This window comes from Martes martes (assembly GCF_963455335.1).
Source record: "Martes martes genome assembly, chromosome: 3".
Classification (NCBI taxonomy): domain Eukaryota; kingdom Metazoa; phylum Chordata; class Mammalia; order Carnivora; family Mustelidae; genus Martes; species Martes martes.
The window spans coordinates 129,795,430-129,815,215 of NC_137890.1; the positions used below are offsets into that span (position 1 = coordinate 129,795,430).

General features: G+C 43.0%; 1 protein-coding gene across 2 annotated transcripts in view; it reads right to left on the reverse strand.

Moving 5' to 3' along the window:
• Window positions 1-1,283: 1,283 nt before the first annotated feature.
• Window positions 1,284-19,786, reverse strand: part of GAD1 (glutamate decarboxylase 1) — a gene marked incomplete at both ends in the record, with an annotated part of 36,832 nt that continues 18,329 nt past the window's right edge. The window contains 11 exons of one of the 2 annotated variants that reach the window (XM_080798663.1): window positions 1,284-1,457; window positions 2,243-2,332; window positions 3,330-3,437; window positions 5,758-5,907; window positions 7,009-7,087; window positions 10,649-10,713; window positions 11,838-11,954; window positions 13,482-13,536; window positions 13,760-13,839; window positions 13,924-14,039; window positions 15,224-15,336. In XM_080798663.1, coding sequence (XP_080654789.1) covers window positions 1,284-1,457; window positions 2,243-2,332; window positions 3,330-3,437; window positions 5,758-5,907; window positions 7,009-7,087; window positions 10,649-10,713; window positions 11,838-11,954; window positions 13,482-13,536; window positions 13,760-13,839; window positions 13,924-14,039; window positions 15,224-15,336 — 1,147 coding nt within the window. Of the gene's footprint in view, window positions 1,458-2,242; window positions 2,333-3,329; window positions 3,438-5,757; window positions 5,908-7,008; window positions 7,088-10,648; window positions 10,714-11,837; window positions 11,955-13,481; window positions 13,537-13,759; window positions 13,840-13,923; window positions 14,040-15,223; window positions 15,337-16,757; window positions 16,795-19,786 lie in introns of those variants that run through there. The other variant, XM_080798664.1, reaches the window with a different exon arrangement.

A 19,786-nucleotide genomic window follows, 5' to 3' on the forward strand; every position in this document is an offset into this window, starting at 1 on the left:
AAATTTTGCTCAAATTCTCCATGGAGAATATTTTTATTTATTTATATTCTTCTTGCATACTCTAAAACGCACAGTGTGAATTTTTCTTTCCTCAGAAACAGTTGTCAGCCTGGTCATTTTATGGAGCTCTTCAGAAGGTCTTCGGAAACGTTGCCTTAGGTTTGAGCTAAGCGAGTCACAGAGATTGGTCATGAACTACTACAAAATTATAGGAGATCTAGTTACTATCCAACAGTTACTAGAAAAGCATTGAGAACACCAGACATATAGCCAGACAGAGAGCATAATAGAAGAGCAGATGTTATTGAAGTCATGGGATTTCCATATAGATGATTCTATGTACAGTATCAGAATTCTCTTACAGGCAGCAAACTTATGCTTCGATCATTATTTTAAGAGCACTCTAATATAAATACAAGTCTCACTAATTTTAATCTTTTTTCTTTGGCTCACAAATGCACGAAAATACCATAAACAGTTTCCTGAACTTACTGCATTGATATATAAATAAGATACATTACAAATGGGAAGAAAATACAAGACGTCTCTTTAGCATGGTAAATCTCTGAATATAAATAAGCAATTATCTCATTTACCTACAATTTAAACAGTTCATTGAAATCATTACATGTGTTCTTCCCCTACCCCCCAAAGGTCAGACAACAGAAATATACACAATCTACACAAATTAGTCCTTAAAAATACAACAACAGCACACCTGTAACAATGACTCGGCTATGATTTTCCCCAACCAGGATACTAATGGAGAGGGTGTGACTCTTGTCATCTACTGGTACTTTGTCTCATTCATCATCACCTCAGGTAGGAGAAACACTGATAACGAGGTCAACTCTCACCAACAGTATGTCCCTTGGTCCCTATGACACAACATCTTGAAAAACATCTTTCCTGGGATTCTTGGGCAAGCTGGTTTGCAGCATGTTTGGCCCATCGGTAACTGCTGAAGGGAAAGTTAATTCTCTGGGAGTGGGAGACATGCTGTGATCTGTCACAAGTCACACTCACGACACATACATATACATATATAGAGAGAGGTATATATAACTGTACATATATACTGTGTTCCTAGTGGGCAACTTTTTAAAAAGAACAGTATTTCCTACGAACTCTAACAAGCTTAAGTAAGTTTTAAACAATATTTTTCGAGATATTATATTTTTCCCTCAGTGAAATAGCCTATGTGGTTTAGCCATTTACAGAGGTGGTTCTAGAGAGCCAGAAGGAAAGGGAATCCCCATAAACTCGTGTTCTGTGGAGGGCAGTTACAGATCCTGGCCCAGTCTTTCTATCTCCTCAATGAGGAAGTCAATATCAGACTGCGTTGCAGCTGGGTTCGAGATGACCATCCGGAAAAAGTTGGCCTTGTCCCCCTGAGGCTGGTAGCCAACCATGGTCGTGCCAGACTCCATCATCAGTGCTTTGATTTTGGGGGCAACCTTGTGATGGAAAACACAAAACAAAACTTAAGACCAGTATTAACACTGCTCTCTTTTAAACAACGCGACCCACTTCTTAGTTGAAAAAAAAGAGCCATTTGCTTTTCACTATCCGTATCCACACTGGCATAAAGGCAAACACTTTGTATCTGAGTCTCTTCAGTGGTTACTCTCCAATAACTGAGGCCACCCGATCATAAATTCCCTCAGAAACTACTGTGTGGCTGACTTTTGAAAGTCAGCCCTGGAACAATGATAAAATAAAAAACAAAAACGAAAAACTCTTATACGCTGCAACACAAATTAAGGCTTCTGAATAATCCAGAGCCCAGGTTCCACCTGGCACACAGACTATGCTCAATGAGTATTTGTTAGATGAATGAAATATTATATAAATTCAATACAAATACCAACAACTACAAATACTATAATGGATGTAGAAATCAACAACTACAATGAATCAGCATTAGAGTGGACTTGAACTTTGTAAAAGACATTTTAATAGACACAGTTTAATATGGAAGTTCCTAGAAATATGTGTATCATTCAACTGCCCTGCATACAGCAACCTACGACAGGGCTGCATCCCCCTCCCCTCCCCACCCCGCCGCCCCACAAAGGGACAATCCAGATTCAAAAAGAGTGTAACAAGATGGTTTCCTAGCACCCCAAGTCTTTATTTTTTATTTCTTCCCCATTAGAAAGACACATTAAAGTGTTGGTGTTCTGACCAGTTAGAGAAATTGCATAGGGTTAGATGAGACAAGGAGAGATTCCGTACGTACCCTGTGTAGTTTTTCCCGTCGTTCAGGGCTATCCGGAATGCCCCTGAGGCTTTGTGGAATATACCAGAAACAGACGTTTGTATGCTCAGGCTGCAGAAATTTTCACAAACAAACAAACCAGAAAATTATGAGAACTTGAAAGAAAGCTTTTCCCAAAGCTCTATGTACCTTTGGCAGAAGGCTCTCAGACTGAAAAATTTCTTTTTCTAAAAAGGGCTTCAAGAGGCACCTAAGTGACTCAGTCAGTTAAGTGTCTGCTTAGGTCATGACCCCAGGGTCCTGGGATCTCCCTTCCCCTCTGTTGCTCCCCCTGCTTGTGCTCTCTTCCTCTCTCTGTCAAATAAATAAATAAAATCATTTAAAAAAGGGGGGGGGGCTCCAAGTCCATCTTGAAGACAATGTTACTTCTATACCAGGGGGAACAATGCCTAGTTTATCCAGTCATATCTGGCCAGAGAACTGCTTCCTCTAACCAATTTTCTAGATGATGTAGGTGGTGTTACACGGTTTATGGGTGGATTTTCTTTTATTGAACACTGGCTCCTATTCTTTTGGTGACTACTATACAACCCAGCTCATGACATGGGATGTAGCCCACAGCAAGCATTCAGTCAATACTAGTATGACAAGTACCTTATTGTGTGCAATGTACACACAGAAACAAAAAAAAAAAAAAAAATTTAAGAGTGGGGGAGGGGAAGGGGAGCGAGAGAGAGAGAGAATGTTAAGCAGGCTCCATGCCCAGTGCATGAGCCCAAAGCAGGGCTCAAACTCACAATCCTGAGGTCATGACCTGAATGGAAATCAAGAGTAGGATGCTTAACCAACTCAGGAGCGTGCCAGGTAAAGTCCTCTTATCTACAAAGGGCTGGTCAAGAGTTGTACCATTTTAGAAAAGGCAAAGGGCAGAAGTCTTCCCAATGCTATCGAAAGAGAAGTGCCTAGACACAGAGGGAATTAAATTAAGCGTACATAAAAATAAAAATTCAGAAGCACCTTCTGGCAATGTGGGAAAATATGGCTTCAGGAGCAACCCTCAGTAGATTTTCTGGAAATGCTATGCATCAAGTCCATGATGACAACTTACCTCCCCATCAAAAACCATCTCAAATTCTTCTCTGTTTTTAATCTTGGCATAGAGGTATTCAGCCAGTTCTAAGCATTTGTTGATCTGATTTTCAAATCCCACTGTGCCCTGGTTTAGAAAAAGAAAAGTCATGTTGGTTAGCGATGGGTTGCATGTTCCTGTGACGAGCATTTGAGAAGGCTGTGCTGACCTTGTCTATTGGAAATCCACCTAAGAGTTTTCTTGGAGAGGGTTAGGAAGAACTACCTAATTAAATGAGTACGGTTTCTTCACGGCGTCACAAACAATAAAAGGAAGCATGTCTACTCTCTTTTGAAGACACTCTAGTCTCTGGGCACGTGGTCTCTTTAGGGCTCTTAGCTCCCTCCAGGTACTCACAGCCTGGACCTGAAGCCTGTTGTTCGTTTGCCTTAGGATAGCGGTACTCAAAGTGTAGCTAGCTGTCCGCAAGCTGTAACTGGTGCGTACAAATACGAGAACAGAAATTGAGATTCAGCAGTAAGAAATTCTAACAGCATTTTGACAGTAATTTTATGTCTGCTGACTCTAGTTTGACAAATTGATGTCTAAGCTTTACACAGTTTTTTACTTCATTTTTCTACCAATTCATCATTTATTGTATTGGTCCATGATAGGTTAACAAACAATAACAACTGGTTCTTCATGGCGGAGCTGGTGAAATACTACTTTAGAACCCACCTTCCCTGGCCCTAAGTCCTGGCCAAGCATGTCCCTATACTCCCCAGCAGGCTACCTTCCACAGAACACAGTATCATCGCTTTCTGGGGCCAGCCAGGCAGGCAGGTGGGGAAGCCACCGGTCTCAGTACATGCCCTGAGATTGCAATAGCTCTAGCTCTTGGCAAACTGGTTGAGCACGAGTTTCAAAAGGCAGCAAGGCTGATTAATAACAGCAGCATGGGGGCTGTCGAGTGGGTTGGTGTCAACAAGGCAAGCAGATGCGCAAGGCTGGCCTGTGGATCATCAGTAGGCCTGGGCAGGGCCCAGCAAAGGCAAAGCATGAGCCTCCCCAAGTAGTCACTGCTGAGTGTGATACCTTGGCCAGTCCACTTTCTATTTTTCTTATTTTTAAAGATTTTATTTATTTGTCAGACAAAGAGAGAGAGAAAAAGAAAGAGAGAGAGGAGTGCGCATGTGCATAAGCAAGGGGAGCAGTGGGCAAGGGGAGAAGGAGAAGCAGACCCCCCGCTGAGCAAGGAGCCCGATGCAGGGCTGGATCCCAGGACCCTGGGATCATGACCTGAGTGGAAGGCAGATGCTCAACTGACTGAGCCCCCCAGGCATCCCTTGGTCAGTCCACTTTCCACTTGAGAAAGAAGCCTGCACTAGGGTCCCACCTCAGCACCAATTCACTATGAGCCAAACTCCTGGCAGATGGTTCAAGAGTTTATTGTTGGGCAAAATGAAGACGTAAATTACTGATGTAGGCCACGTGGTCATTATATTTCTAAAATATAGGGCTCTTTCTCTTGTTGCAATTCATGGCTACTTATATGCTTAAAATACCTATGATTACTTTGTGGTAGAAATCAGACTATTTCTGTATTAAGACAAAATGACTTAATGAAGGAAAAAAACTAATAATCTATCAAATCCATCCTACAGAAAAAAACACTTGACTAGATGTCTTGCTGGAAAACTTTGTTGTTTTGGTACTAGTAGACACAATCTTAAGTGTGGAAATTATTAAAATTAATTTATAGTCGATAAATAAAAACAATGGTTGCACTATAAAGCTATGAAATCAAATTGCCTTAGTTGATTACATACTTTTGAAACAAATAATCAAAATGGCAATCCTTTTCCTCACCCATATTTAGGGGGAGATTCTACTAGTTGTTTTTTTTTTTTTTTCTAGACACACAAATGCAACCCAAAAGGTTGATGAATGCAGACGCAGCATGACTTAGTCTAACAGTAGGATTTCTCGGAATAAAGTATGCAATTTTCCAGAATAGCATATAAAGTATGAATGATGGGAAAGCCATTATTTAAAAAGAACTAAAAATTGTCCCATATAGCCTATGATTTGAGGCCTCATAAAGAACTTCAGGGTTCTGCACAGAATAATGCAGCAATTTCTTTACATCTGCACTAAATAGTTTCAGCATCCCTAAGGACGACGGAGAAAGTCCTCATCTTGGTAAAATTTTTAGTTGTTATAAGAGAAAGTTACAAGGAAACTTCATGTTAATTCCAACTGAGAAGACTGAATGAAAAGAAGGGAGATTTTGACATAAGGGATAAAGTGATCTCGTTTGCAAACAAAGAACATACAGTTAACTCAATTATCTAGATATTGATTACACACATATTAAATTATCTGTGATATATCTTTGTCTCCCTTCTGCCAGCCAGCCTGTGCACACTGCATTTCTGTCCTATGTCCTGAATTCTCTCCTTCATACCTTTGCTTTCCACATCAGCCAGAACTTAAAAATGTCCACGTGGCGGCCACACTGGATCGCCTTGTCCCCGGTGTCATAGGAGACATCATACTGCTTGTCTGGCTGGAAAAGGTAGCCGGCACACATCTGGTTGCATCCTTGGAGTATACCCTATCATGAAAATCAAGACAAGCTTGTATCTGTATTCGTAGGTCAGAGATGGGAATGGCTTTGAAATGGGGCTGGTAGGGGAAGGAGTGACTTGGGATCCCATGCAACCTTTCTTCTAATGTCTTTATAAGGCCTTGTGTTTGTTCTGGTATCCTTCTCGAAAACCACCCTTGGAAAAACTTTTGCCCCCTTCTCTCTGTCCCTCTGATTAGAAAATGATTTTTTTTTAGTCTCCGATGTTTACAAGAAGGGACCCACCGTCCCCTCTAGGGGGCATTTAGAAATGTGTGGGGTGTTTCAGCTTGTTTCCAAGATTGGGACGTACTGTGGTGTTCAGTAGACAAGGGTTGGGGATATGAACTCCCTGCAGTGGGTGGAATGGTCTCATGTTGTGAAGAATTTTCTTCACCCAAGTGACCCCCTCCCCAAAGTCTAGTCTTTTCCAGGATCTCCTGTAATGTTAACAGACACTATTAGGAAAGTAGTAAAAAGCCTGGGCAGGTTCTGGATCCTACAAGCTGGAGATCAATTTTTGGAACGCCTCAGTGTACCCACATTTTACTGGCGCAACAATGCTTTTGAAAGCAGGGTCCTATTATTAGACACTTCAAGAACTAACTTATTTCCAGACGCTTTTCAGTCAACACTCCTTGTTTTCCTAAGTTGACATTTGCAGATGTTGTTCTGCCTAATTTACTTCAGCTCTAGGGACCGCAGATTCATGCAAAGAACTTGTGGTATGTTCCAGGGAGCACTTCTACTCACTAAGGTGAGAGGGGGTCGCTCACCCGATGGCTCTCACATTTGCTCATACAAACATGGAGGAGTGGGCAACGAAATGATGCCCTTATAGTTTCCATCGTTGACAGGGCCCTGAGCGCTGAGCAGTAGGAAGGGCAGTAGAGGGCAAAGCCGAGAGGAGGCACAAGGGCAGGGAAGAACGGCCCTGTCGTTTCAACGGGGCTGGCAATCTTGTGTGTTTGTCAAGTACAGTTAAAAAACAAAACAACAAAACAAACCCCAAACCGAACAAAACCACACGTTTCCCTTCTCACGCCTCGTAAAGGACACCGAGGCTGCCAGCTCCTCTTTGGTACAGACCTTTTCCTTGACAAGAACGGCAGAGCACTGCAAGAGCACGCCCATCATCTTGTGAGGGTTCCAGGTGACTGAGTTGGCCCTGAAAGAAGCACATGATACACTCTGAGGAGAAGGTGCAGGAGTCAGCAGGAGGCACCTGTCCTCTTGAGGAAAATGCCACCCATCGCAACTGCAGTGGTATGCGCTGCCGCTGCCTTGCCACCCGGGTAGGCTAACCAAATAGTAAACTAATATTTTGTGGGCAGTCTCAGGGCCTTACGTTGCTGACTGGCTCTTCTAGATGATTGCTGTTAAGAATAGCTCTCATTTATGAAGAGTGTTTATTACGTGTCCTACTATTCCAAGAGCTTTACTGAATCCTGGCTCTGACATTTGCGAGTTTGGGCAAGGAACCTAACTCCCCTGTGCCTCAGTGTTCCCATCGGTGAAATGGGGACAATTGTGTCTACTCCCCAGAGGTTAATAAAGGATAAATGAGTAGATACATACAAAAGGCTCATAGGTATTCCTGGAATATCTAATTCTCACAACAACGCTCTGATGTAGGGACTCTCACTCCCTCTCTTTTACATGGAGAAACTGAGGCATGAAAGGGTTAAATGCGACACCCAAAGGCAAACAGCTGGGCAGTGCCTGAGCCTCCAGTCAAGTCCCGGAGAGCCAAGTCCAGGAGCCAGACTGCAGAGCCAGTGCTCATAACCCTTCCACCAGCCTGCCTCCCTCTAGGCGACAGACCCTGGCTTCCCTCTGCCTTCCTGTTCTTATTAATAAAACGGGCTGGTGATGCTGACCTACCTGCTTATGAGATAGTGTGAACAGCGACCCCTAAAAGCAGGGCTCATCTGGATAACTCTAGATTTTGACTCCTTTGCAACATTATTTATGAGCCAAATGAACACAATGTTGCCAGTGTAGGCTGCCATGATGGCTGAACAAGCATGGTTTCCTAGCAACCATATCAGTCGTTCAGACACAATGACCGGTTAAGCAGCACACTGGCTGAGCCATCACAGAGACGACTGAGTCAAGTACCCGATGACTGAAACGGGGTAATCTTCCGTGGTTTACAGACTCCTTCCCAACAGCCTGGCCCAGCACTGGGCTCTGCACTTTCATACCTGAGAAGGAGGCTTTCCCCAGACCCAGGAACTGGCTCTGAATTATACTGCCTCTGTTCTCCCTAGAGCTAAATCCTTGCTGTGAATGTTTAACCTCTTCATCTTGCTGAGGTCCGTTAGATGGAGAATAATTTAGTGTCTAGGTGGTGATAGGCTGAGTACTGTGTTTCAAGGAGAAGTAAGTCCTGAAGTACTTTTCCCTTTGGACATAGTACAATAACCTTTGTGAAAGAGACCTGTGAGGAACTCTTTAAAAAGGTGACTAAATGTTTGGTCATCAGTGTCAGGCCATCTTTAAAAGGTAGTGGATTTAATTAATTTTCTCATAGCTATCATTCACTGAGTCATTAAAAGGTTTTATTTAGGTCTCATAAAATGTCTTAAATGGTTTTTTGAATGCCTTCGAGGTCTGAAATGAATGGTTCTCTGCTATTCCAAATGTAAAGTAACAAGACATGATATGGATTCGATTTCTTTTAGAAGACATATGTGCTTTAAAATGTTAGAAAAATCTGTGCAAAATGTTTCAGGTTTTCCTGGATTCAAAGGCAGAAAATGGAAAATGCCCGATAAATCTAAAGTACAGTTGGATTGGCTCATCTACATTGAGTATATTATCCTCTGAGTCATAGGATCGTGTAATTATGCTTCAAAGAGTCAGTCCCACTCAAGTCAGTCCCACTCACCTTGACACTGGCCTTCCAGAACTGAACAAGAAGGGAAGAGTGCAGTAGAGATAACTGACACTCAAGCCAGAGTCCTTGCTGTGAGAGAAGCTGCTGTGTAGTTTTCCCTCTCCCCATTCACCTCTCCACCTCAGTCTGCTCTCACCTCTTTCTACTTTGCTCCAGCCACACTGGCCTCTTGGATGGTTCTCCAAGTTGCCAAGAACAGTCCTACCCTAGGGCCTTCATACTTGCCCTCCACTATCTGGAATATTCTTTTAGGTATCCTTGCTTCCTGTCTCCCTTTATCCCTATATCTGTTGAAATGTCACATCCTCAGAAGGCCTCTGACTGGGGACCTGTGTGGTTCAGTCTGTTGAGCAACTGCTTTTGGCTCAGGTGGCGATCCTGGAGTCCCAGGATTGAGTCCCACGCGGGGCCTCCCTGCTCAATGGGGAGTCTGTTTCTCCCTCGGACCCTCCCTTGTCATGCTCTCTGTCTCTCTCAGATAAATACATAGAATCTTAAGAAAAAAAAGGCCTCTGACTACTCCATCTCAAATGGCATACCTTAGTCTTCACTGTTACCTAACCCTGCTTCATTTTTTTTTACTATGAGACAGACTAAATATCTCCTTATTTATGAACATCTAGCTCACTGGACAATAAGCTTCAGGAAGGTAAATCTCCCAGTTGATAATACCTTCTAGATACCGCCTTATTTTTCCTACATGTACCAGATACCCATTTTTCAGAAAAGTGCCACAGATGGCTGGACTGAAGGTGGGTGATCGACTGTTCACATCCATGCCTGCCTGGCTCATGACAGGTGCTCAGTAAATATTTGCTGAATGAATACATGAGGTGAATTTGGATTAAAGTGTTGGAGTCACGATAAAATCATGTTTGGTTTATGACTGCATTGTGTCTGATCAGAAGCTTCTGTTCCTGACACAAAATGTGCCAGGTTAGCAAGTGAACACAAGAAATGGTTCTAATTCTAGCTGGCAGGGTAGGCGCCTGGTTCTCCTAGGCCGAGGGGGGATGTCCTGGCATCAATGAGTGAATTGGGAAAAGGCCAGATGAGCTTTGATGCCTCAGTGCTCCTCTGGGTAATCTTCTTTGCCTCTTCAGCCACTGTAGGCGACAGAAGAGGGGACCGCCATTTGCAATGGGTGCAAGATCCAAACATGCCAAAGGCTTTGACCACCAACCAAGTAAACTCAGTGACTGAGAAGAACAGGGAACAAGGTGGCGGGGGTTGGGGGGGGGTCAGTTTGGGAGCCTGTGCAGAAACGGCTCAGTTCCTGGGGAAGAAAAAATAAAAAGTAGGACCCCTCCCCCTGCCAGTGAACTTCAACGGTGAGCAAGAAAATAAATTAGTTAGATCAACCAGTCAACTGAGTTAGGTCAACGAAATTAGAACTACTCCATTCTCAGCAGTAAATTTAATGAGAAGAGCGGACTGAATCTGAGCCCCTTTCTGTGCCCTTGGCAAATACCCTCCTTTAACGTCGAGATCCCTGCACGGCTTACGTTCTCTTCTTGACCAGCCGACCACGCAGCAATCACGTCTGTCGTTGTGTTCACTGTGTTGTGTTGTCACTGTTCGCTTGTCTTTCTCTCTTTCTCAATGGTGAACTCACTGAGGACTCATCTGACCGGGAATCATTTTTGATTTCCCAGTGCCTAGCATACGGTCATTCCTCAGTAACTGCCTCCTGAACAGGTGGATGTAGTCTGATGGATGTAAGACATTGGGACTCAGGGAGGGACCATCCGTGGATGGGGTGGCACAGCCTGGGTGGCTGCAGGTGAAAGGCCTGGACGGAGGGCGGCCCCGAGCTCGGGCCCTTACCTTTCTATGCCACTGAGTTTGTGGCGGTGCTTCCTGGACATGAGCAGCCCGCCGCCCCAGGCAGCCTGCGAGGACAGAGACAGGAGGGGGAGGGGGGCAGTGACATTGTAGAATCGCAAACCAATCACTCCACACGGCTAATAAACTATGAGAGAGAACGTAAATGGTGACAAGCATGAGTTTGTTTGACAAAAGGAACCCACACTGATTGTTCTGCCAGTGGCAGTTGTAATTATTATTTGTCTCTTCTGCAAAACTCCCTCCAGGTTAACCTCACAGGGGCTGTGCAAATGATGCGGGTAAATTGGGTCTGAGCCTCTGGTGCTGAGACCCAAAGGCCCAGAGTCCTGTGTTAACGGAGCCACCATGGCTCTGGAAATGACCCAACGGACTGGAGCCTGCCATCTGATTTTCCCTGGGGTAGAGTTCTAAGGGCTCCTGGAAAAAACTCAGAAAACAACAGCTCTGCCGGGTTTGGAGGTCCCCCAACAGCGAGACATTTTGGTGGGTACCTTGATGCCTGTTTACGGAACAGCTTGGGACACCACATGACACAACAGCCTTTGTTGGTCATGGGCTCAATAGTTGGGCACATTACCCACCTGTCCGGTTGTGAGAACTTATACCCATAAGAGAATGGAGAGAGAAAAAGAAGAAAATACATCCGATGTCCCATGTGGAAAATGTACCATTTATGTTCCTGGGAAATTTGGGGACTAAATCTCTCAGTTGATAACACCTTCTTTATAGGGCCTATTTTTCCTACATGTACCAGATGCATGGGTTTTTTGAAAAGTGTCATAGATGGCTGGACGGAAAGCAGGCAGCTGAGTGTCTAGATTCATGGCTACTCTCCACACATTGGAGCTTATACATTTTTCCCTCTGAAACCAGCTATACTCCCCTCTGTAACCATTTGTCTAGACAAAAGCTTCCTGGAAGGGTGAGGGGGACCAAACTCTCACGAGGACCACAGAAGACAGTGGCAGGCGAGGGATGAGTCCTAGAAGATGTCCAGGCCTGTAGCACGTGCCATCATGAATGGCGGGCTGGAGGCCACAGGAGGGCGAGCTGACCAGGATGGGGACAGAGGGCCGGCTGGGGCGTGGGGAGGAGCTGGCAGCAAATGGTAAAGCAGAGCGTTTCCACCCCCCAACACGCTGGCTGCTCTGTGAGTTATAGCACTTACGTCGACGTGGAGCCATAGGTTGTATTTCTCACATATATCCGCAATCTCCTGTATGGGGTCAAAAGCTCCGTACACTGTCGTGCCGGCAGTTGCGTTGACATAAAGAGGAATAAACCCCTACAAGGGAAGAGAGACGGGCAGATGAGACTTTCCACCCTCCCCGTCCACATGCAGTAGAAGAACTGCAGGAGCCTTCCTCTGTAACAGAGATTGGCAAGGTGGCTGTGCTGTCAGGTACGGTATCTGGGAGAATTCTTTGTTGGTCCATCGACTCATTCATTCAACAAATAGTTTTTGAGTGACATTTACGTGCCAGGCCCTGTTTCAGAGCTGTGGGGGAATAGAGCAGTGAGAGCAACAGATGGAGACTTCTGTCCTCATGGAGTTAACATCCGAGTGGGGAGTGACAGACAACAAACAAAATTCAAGAAGCAAAATACACAGTATGTTCGACGGCAGTAAGTTCTATGGAAAGCAGGAAAGAGGAATCCTAAGTGTTTGGAGTGATGAGCAGGGAGCTCTGAACATTGTCTGGGTACTATACATTTTAGAAGCTGTATTACTCTAAGTGTATTGATGTAATCATGATCCTGAAGCATTGTTTGCTTATTTAAAACACGATGGAAGCTGGAACATTCATGAATAGTGGACACAGTAATATGTTCATGTGAACAAGAAACACATGAGTAAGTAGAGTAATAGGGTGAAGACAGGCTTGGGGGAACCTAGGAGTCCTAGGTTTTTTTTTCAAGCTCAGTTCCTTCCATGCCCCTTGTTCGGTCCTAGTGACATTTCCATCCATCTCCTCCACTGACCAGCAAACAGTTAAGCTAGAGAATGAGGTTTGAGGATGTAACCAAAACAATGAGTTGGTAAATGCCAGATAGCTACCTGGGACTGCCTTGTGGATACATCTCATCTGTGAGGTTGTTTTGTTTTGTTTAATAGAATTTATTGAGGCTGGATTCACCAAGTACCATGGGCCATCTGCCAAAGCATAGAAGCACTCTGCTAAACAGAAGCCTAAGCTAAAATGGTATTTGTTAAAATAAGATTATACCTAACACGCAGCAAATAAAAAGCTCAATTAGGCTGTATTTTCTTGATGCTTGGGTAGTAGATTTATTGAAGTACATCAAACTAATCACTTGGCAAAGAAAAGATAGGACAAGTGGCTTAATTAAGACTGAATTTCTCTTTTTTTTTTTTTTTTTTTTTTTTTTTTTTTTTTTTTTTTTTTTAAAGATTTTATTTATTTATTTGACAGATCACAAGTAGGCAGAGAGGCAGGCAGAGAGAGAAGGGAGGAAGCAAGCTCCCTGCTGAGCAGAGAGCCTGATGCGGGGCTCGATCCCAGGACGCTGGGATCATGACCTGAGCCGAAGGCAGAGGCTTTAACCCACTGAGCCACCCAGGCGCCCCATGAATTTCTCTTTTTTTTAAAAAAAATGACAATGTATAGACACAGCTTTAAAGTGAAATCATCTCAAATTGGAAATAAGCAAATATCTGAGATTATAATCTTAAGAAACACAATTAAAATTCCCTCTCATATTATCAGAGACTTTTATTATCTAGGACAGAAAGAAGATATTTTTAAAAATTTGTATTCACCAGACTTTAGGTGCACCACAGAATACATACCTTTTGCTTGGCATCAAGAATTTTTGCCTCTAGATCAGCTGGAATTATCTTCCCCCTGTAATTATTAAAAGGGAAGAGAAATTAAAATGAAGAATCAATGAGATTGCACATGAAAAAAACTTTAGCAGCAGCAAAAAGTAATTTAATCGGATATTTTCAACAGACCATTAGCAGCTTGGCATACTGTACTGAGTCAGTGCTTAAGCACAATAAAACAGATTTAACAGATGAACACATTCAATACGTCAAGAACCTAATGCTTACTCTCCCCTCCCTACCTTTCATTGCATTTTATCAAAATCACGTTGTCAGTTCCAAAGCCAAGTGCAGCTCCAGCCTTCTTGATGGAATAGTGACTCTGCAACAAACAGAGGGTTGGGGTTAGAGATGAGACAGGCCCTTGTAAAACACCATAAGCCACAAGCAAGAACATCCAACTCACATGTTCTGAGGTGAAGAGGACCAGTCTGGGAACGGCTGCCATGCCCTTTGTCTTAACTTCCGGGAAGAACTTGTAGCGAGCGGCCATGATGCTGTACATGTTGGAGATAGCTCCACCTAGGAGCAAGCAGATACATTGGGAGGTATGAAGCTCCATTATTATTGTTTCTAATAATAAAGACTGAGCTAGTGTCTTAAGAGGCAACGGAGGCAGAAAGGGGAGGGACAATATCCTGTTAGGATTTGCTGGCTTCCCTATTGCCAGGACTTCCTTGGGAATACGAGTAGTCACTCTCATTACCAGAGCCATCTAGGCAGTTTGGCTGGAGGTGATTCATGTACTCCAATGCCCATTCCACCTGAAGCCTAGACAGAAATATAAGAGGTGGCAACGGCAGTGGCTGCAAAGAGACAGGTGAGTTACAACAGATCTCCTTTCACTTTCTGCTCCATCTATTTCCTGAACAAAGATGAATCTATTCTCTGAATTAGAAAGACAGAAAAAAGCAAGAGTAATGGAGCCTACAGAAGGAAACAGTGACATTGCCTGGATACTCTCCTCAAAAAATAGCTCAACTGAGTTATCGAGTCATTTGGGAGAGCTCTAAGTTTATTAAAATAAAACTAAACCTGTGTTTACTTAAATAAAGATTATTTAAACAAGGAAATTACTTAGACACAAAGATTACTTAAACAAGGAGAATGGAGGTAACTATCTAGGTATGTCTGGCCAATACAAACTAATCACTTTTGTATCAATTCCTTGACAATTAAACAGGCAAATTTATGGCCAACTTGAATTGCCTGGACAATTGTCCTTCTTATTCTTCTCTTCCCCTTGTATATAATCATGCTGTCCCTGACACTATCCCACAATGCTTCTTAACCTCCAAGAATATTTGTCCTTGTTTTAAAGATTCTTACTGTATCTACATTAAACGAAAAACTCAAAGTAGATATACTATTTTGGTTGAAATCAATTAGCCAACTGATAATGTTGATTTACTGATTCCCCGGAATAAGCAAATTGCTGTTGACAGACTAGAGTTGTTTAGCATGATTTGAACACATCCTCTGTCAGTTTTTATAGGCGAGGCACAGGCTCTGTTAGGTAATACACACAGAACGCAGCATTCTTGCTAGACTTCACCCTGACAAAGATAAGGCAGGAGAATTGAAAAAAAAATTTTTTTAAGGTCATTGGTCTTCCACGAACTCACTTTATGTTTAGTGTTCTCAAGGATCCCAAGGATCTATACTACAAATCTTGAGGAGAGTCAGGGAAAGAGAGAGAAACATACCAGGAGAAAATATCCCATCACCGTCTTTACTTGACCACCCAATTATCTCTCTCATCTTCTTAAGTGTTATTTGCTCCATGAGGACAAATACTGGTGCAATTTCATATGTAAACCTGGATAGGTGGTGAGAAAAAAATGAACATACAGAAGTCAAACCACTTGTTTGGAGAACACAGATGATTGGTTTAGTATTTGTACTTGGGTTCTAAAAAAAGGTGTATTCGAAACCTCTAAAACATTTATTTCCTGGAAATGCAGTAAGGCACCAATCATAAAATATCAGAAACCAGCTTGGGTTACCTAGAGAGGTGGTGGAAGTTCCTGCTCTGTGCTTTCTCATCAACAAAATAGATTTTTATCTGAATGGAATGTCTTAGATGTGGTCCACCCAGAGAAATAGAAGGAAAAGAAAATGACTTTCCTGGGTCTCATTCACCCCTAAGATCTAAGATGATGCAAATACTAATTAAAAAAATGTATTCTAAGTTCTATGTAAAATTGGTTTGCCACTGACCAAAACTGATGGCCAGTTTCATACTTGTAGAATCTATAAAACTCAGAGCCAAAATTTATCTTTTAAAAACAATGTAAACATCTGAAATCTAACTGTGAATCTAATTGGAAATATTGACCCAGGTTTTAGAGATCTCAATATAATTATCTACATGGTTTTTCTACTGATAATCCCCAAGGACAGCTATGTTTCTATATTTCTCTGAAGTCAATATCCATCAAGAATAATTATGTGATGATTTTCTAATTACCAATTATAAATAATAAGAAGATAGTCAACTGGCATCCATAGCTAACTGTAGGCTCTCAGATATCCTGGTAGGCTAGCTTTCTTTGTCTTCTAACAAACTGATTTGGAAGTAGCAAGCCATACTCTTCTCAATGCAATTAAGAATGGAAGCACAGTCAAGTGGACTAGTCACTGAAACAAGATTGTGGTACCAAGGATAGGGATTAAGAGAAATCAGAGAAGGTCCATCCATAGAAAATTAAGTCAGAAAACAAAAAGATATTTACTGACCCTGAGGCTCTTTGTCTTTCTGCTTTTTGCTTGGTCTCCTTAAGCATTAGAGCCTGTGGGCTCAGCTCAGACCATGCTTGCTGAAGAGATTCCTAGATTGACTCAGCCAAGTGATATATGGAGACTTTATCATTGATTAGGGGGTTTGGACTAAATGCCAATCCTGAGGACTAATGGGAATTCTTGCTGGTTTAATGATTTAGAAAAGCTATTTGCAAGGATGAGATAACAATTGTACAATAAGACACAGGTGAAGCTACTAAGTTTTAATCATGGGGGGAAAGCAACAAATTAATCACTTGGTGGTAAAAGAGGACAAAGAGATCCTGGAGGACCCTCAGGATATATTTGTTGGTAGAAGAATTTTGTTTCCAAAAAGAATATGTCCATTTTCCTTGGGAGGACCCTTGAAATTTAGGAGGAAGACCCTTGGAAATCATGTGTTCAGTTACCATCACCTCTGGAGGTCACAATCATGCTTTGGTTCTGCTCTGAGCCCCATCACCGTAGCAACCAACACTCCCTCATGTCTGATGGCCTGATAAAGGAAGAAGAAGAGAAGGATTCCTGGTTTAGCCTGTGCTGTTGAGTGTATCCAAGAGGAAAACTCATGATGTGCTTCCAACCATTCTTGAACAAATGTGGTATCAATAGTGCCACTGGTTTTTGGAAATGTTGGAATGGCAAAAGTGTTTGCATGGTGGAGAGGTACTGGCAGCAGTATGTGTGCTGGAATTTCATGATACCAAGTGAGAAGGCTTTCTGGCAAAAGTCAAGGAACAAATGGAATCACACACCATAATATCAGAACCTTATCCAGGATTAGATGAAAACTGAGCTGGAGTCAAATCAGTGTTAGATGGCCAGGCAGGAACCACATGGAGAAGGGAGAAATGATGGCACTGAAGGCCAGTGGTTGGTCCACTTCATGATTTAAATTAATTTAGGCCCCATGTTTATATGAATTAGTGATTCTACCTAAGGACTGGGAACATGGCCATTACTCTCAGGATTAGAAGGAAGAGTCTAGAGAGTTTGATCATGAGACCATTTGATCTCATCTGTTCCAGTTTCCTTTTCTGTGCCAGGTACCCAGTTCCTAAACTTGTCTTCCAGTTTTGCTCAATAAATACATATTGAGTAGTTATTCTCTGCTGGGTAGCATCTTACACACTGAGGAGACAAAGATGTTATAAGACATCATTCCCAACCTTGAGGAGGAAGCTTACTAGGATGAATCCAGCATCTGTTTCTTGGCCTTGCTGCATCCTTTTTGACAGTCCCTCCTGGGACCTGAAGGACCAGTTATCCCACAGCTAACACCAAGCTTATCCTGATTCACGACTCTAGTCCTAACATCCTCTTCCTGAAGCTGTTAGAATGGTCTAAGGTTGCTGATCCTCAGCCAAGCCTGACAAATGGGCTAACATAGTGTTCCCTGTTCCTGATACTTCTCTGATCGTGCCTTCCCATCCTGGACTATGTTAACAACAGGGAGTCTGCCTATACCCAACGCTTGAAGTTTACCCTAGAGCAGTGGTTCTTAACTGGGGTCATGGAAGCCTCTAGAAATCCTAGGAAAGCTACTGTCTCTCTCTCCAGGAAGAAAATGAGGATAAGGACATCATTTTTGTATTATAGGAGATTCTCTTCTCGCAGCATGAACTCCACGTTAGGTACCCCTTCACTAAATGACAGATAAAAGCAAATGAAGCCAAGAGATCAAAGGTCAAATATGGATTCAAAAGAAGCAGGTTAGATGCTAAAGTCAGAGTACAAGATGACATTTCAGAATCAGAGAACAAGAAGCTAAAAGTGCAAAAGGCTGTGGGGTGAAATTAAGAACATGGGATTGGAAATAAGCATTCAAAACAGGATGGTGAAGATCATGAGGGACACTAAAGGAGAGTTCCGAGACTTTCTCTGTTCTGAGTAGGGTAGTGAGTCTGCCCCTTTGTAGTGGTTCAGTTCTACTTCTTAGTGGGATTCACTTCAAACTAAGGCAAACTGTTAAGAAGCTCTATTTCTCTTGTGGCAGAGTCTGCTTGTTGCTAACCAGTATCAATTTCCCCCTACTTCATTCGATTTTATTCAGGGTTGCAATTCACCTAGCTCAAATACTACATTTTCTAGCCTCCCTAGGTATGGCCATGGGACTAAGTTCTGGCTAGAGAATGCTATGGGAAATGTTATGTGGAGCTTCTGAAAAGGTTTCTTAGAAGGCAAGAGTGTGTTCCCCTTTTGACTGCTTGCCCTCCCTCCCTCCTCTTCTTTCTTTCCTCCATCTCCCTCTCTCCCCTTCCTCCCTCCCTCCCTTCCTCTCTCTCAATCCTAATTCTGGAACACATAAGTAATGGCTAGAGCTCTAGCAGCCAGTCTGCACCATGAGGTGATTCTGAATATGAGAGAGCCACGTGCTACAATATGGATTAGAAAGTCACAAGGAACCTGGGTCCCTGGTGACTGTCAAACTGGGAACTTCTTTAATGAGAGAAATAAACAATTTTCCATGTGGACTCTCTAACTTTACACTCCTCTTAGATTTCTGCTTCTTACAGATGTGGCAGATGGCCCATCATCACCTTAAAAGATAACATATCTGAGGGGAAACTTAGTGAGCCCCTCTGGCATCCAGAGATGATGAGAGACAGAAACAAAAGAGCTGGGAGCCATCTCAAATGGTGACAGTAACCTATGCAGTGGCTGCCTCTCTTAGGTGTGTTCACTGCTCCTTGCATACACTGGGCACTTAAGACTGGCACCTTCTCCAATCTTCAGAGCCACTCTGTAGGATGGATATTATTATCTCCCATTATCTGAAGACGGAAGTGAGGCTCAAAGGAGTCCAGTGATCAGCTTTAAGATCTCAGTATGTTTCAGAGTCAGAATTCTGAGCCTTTTTACCTCCCAGCTGCTTCTCTGTGACAAACGAGACAGGCTTGCTCCAGATTCCTCTGTGACAACCTGCCTACCAGTACAAAGTGACTGATGACTCCCACAGAAAATTTCTCCCGTGTAATTTTTATGAAAATAAAGCACGGGATACTTGAAACCATAACCTCATAACAAAGGGCTGTGCTAGATCTTGCCATTAAGATTATGTATTGTCATCAGGTGCTTGAGGGAAGGCTGTTGTTCGCACTTGGGTGCCGTTCAGCCTGCACGGTTGTGCTCGGGAGCCCCATTTTGGAAGAGAAGAGCTGGGCATGCCCCAGGAAGCTACAGATCTGTGAGGCCTTCTTTGGGTCTTCACTAGGTCCTTGCCTGGAAGAACAGACTTCAAAGCTATATGCACAGGCAGGTGTGAAAGCATGAACACCACCGTTCTTTCTATTTTCTGTTAGCAGTCCCATCCCTTATAACTTTGCCACTTGAATTGGGAGACTGGGTCATTCTTTTTTGAAAGACTATACCGAGGACTATAGTTCTTACTATTACCAGTGCACCGAAATGCAACAACAGTGCAGGTCATCAACAGGAGTATATTACTAATTAACTCCTCCTCCTTTTGTCATTCTTTCCCAGGTTTA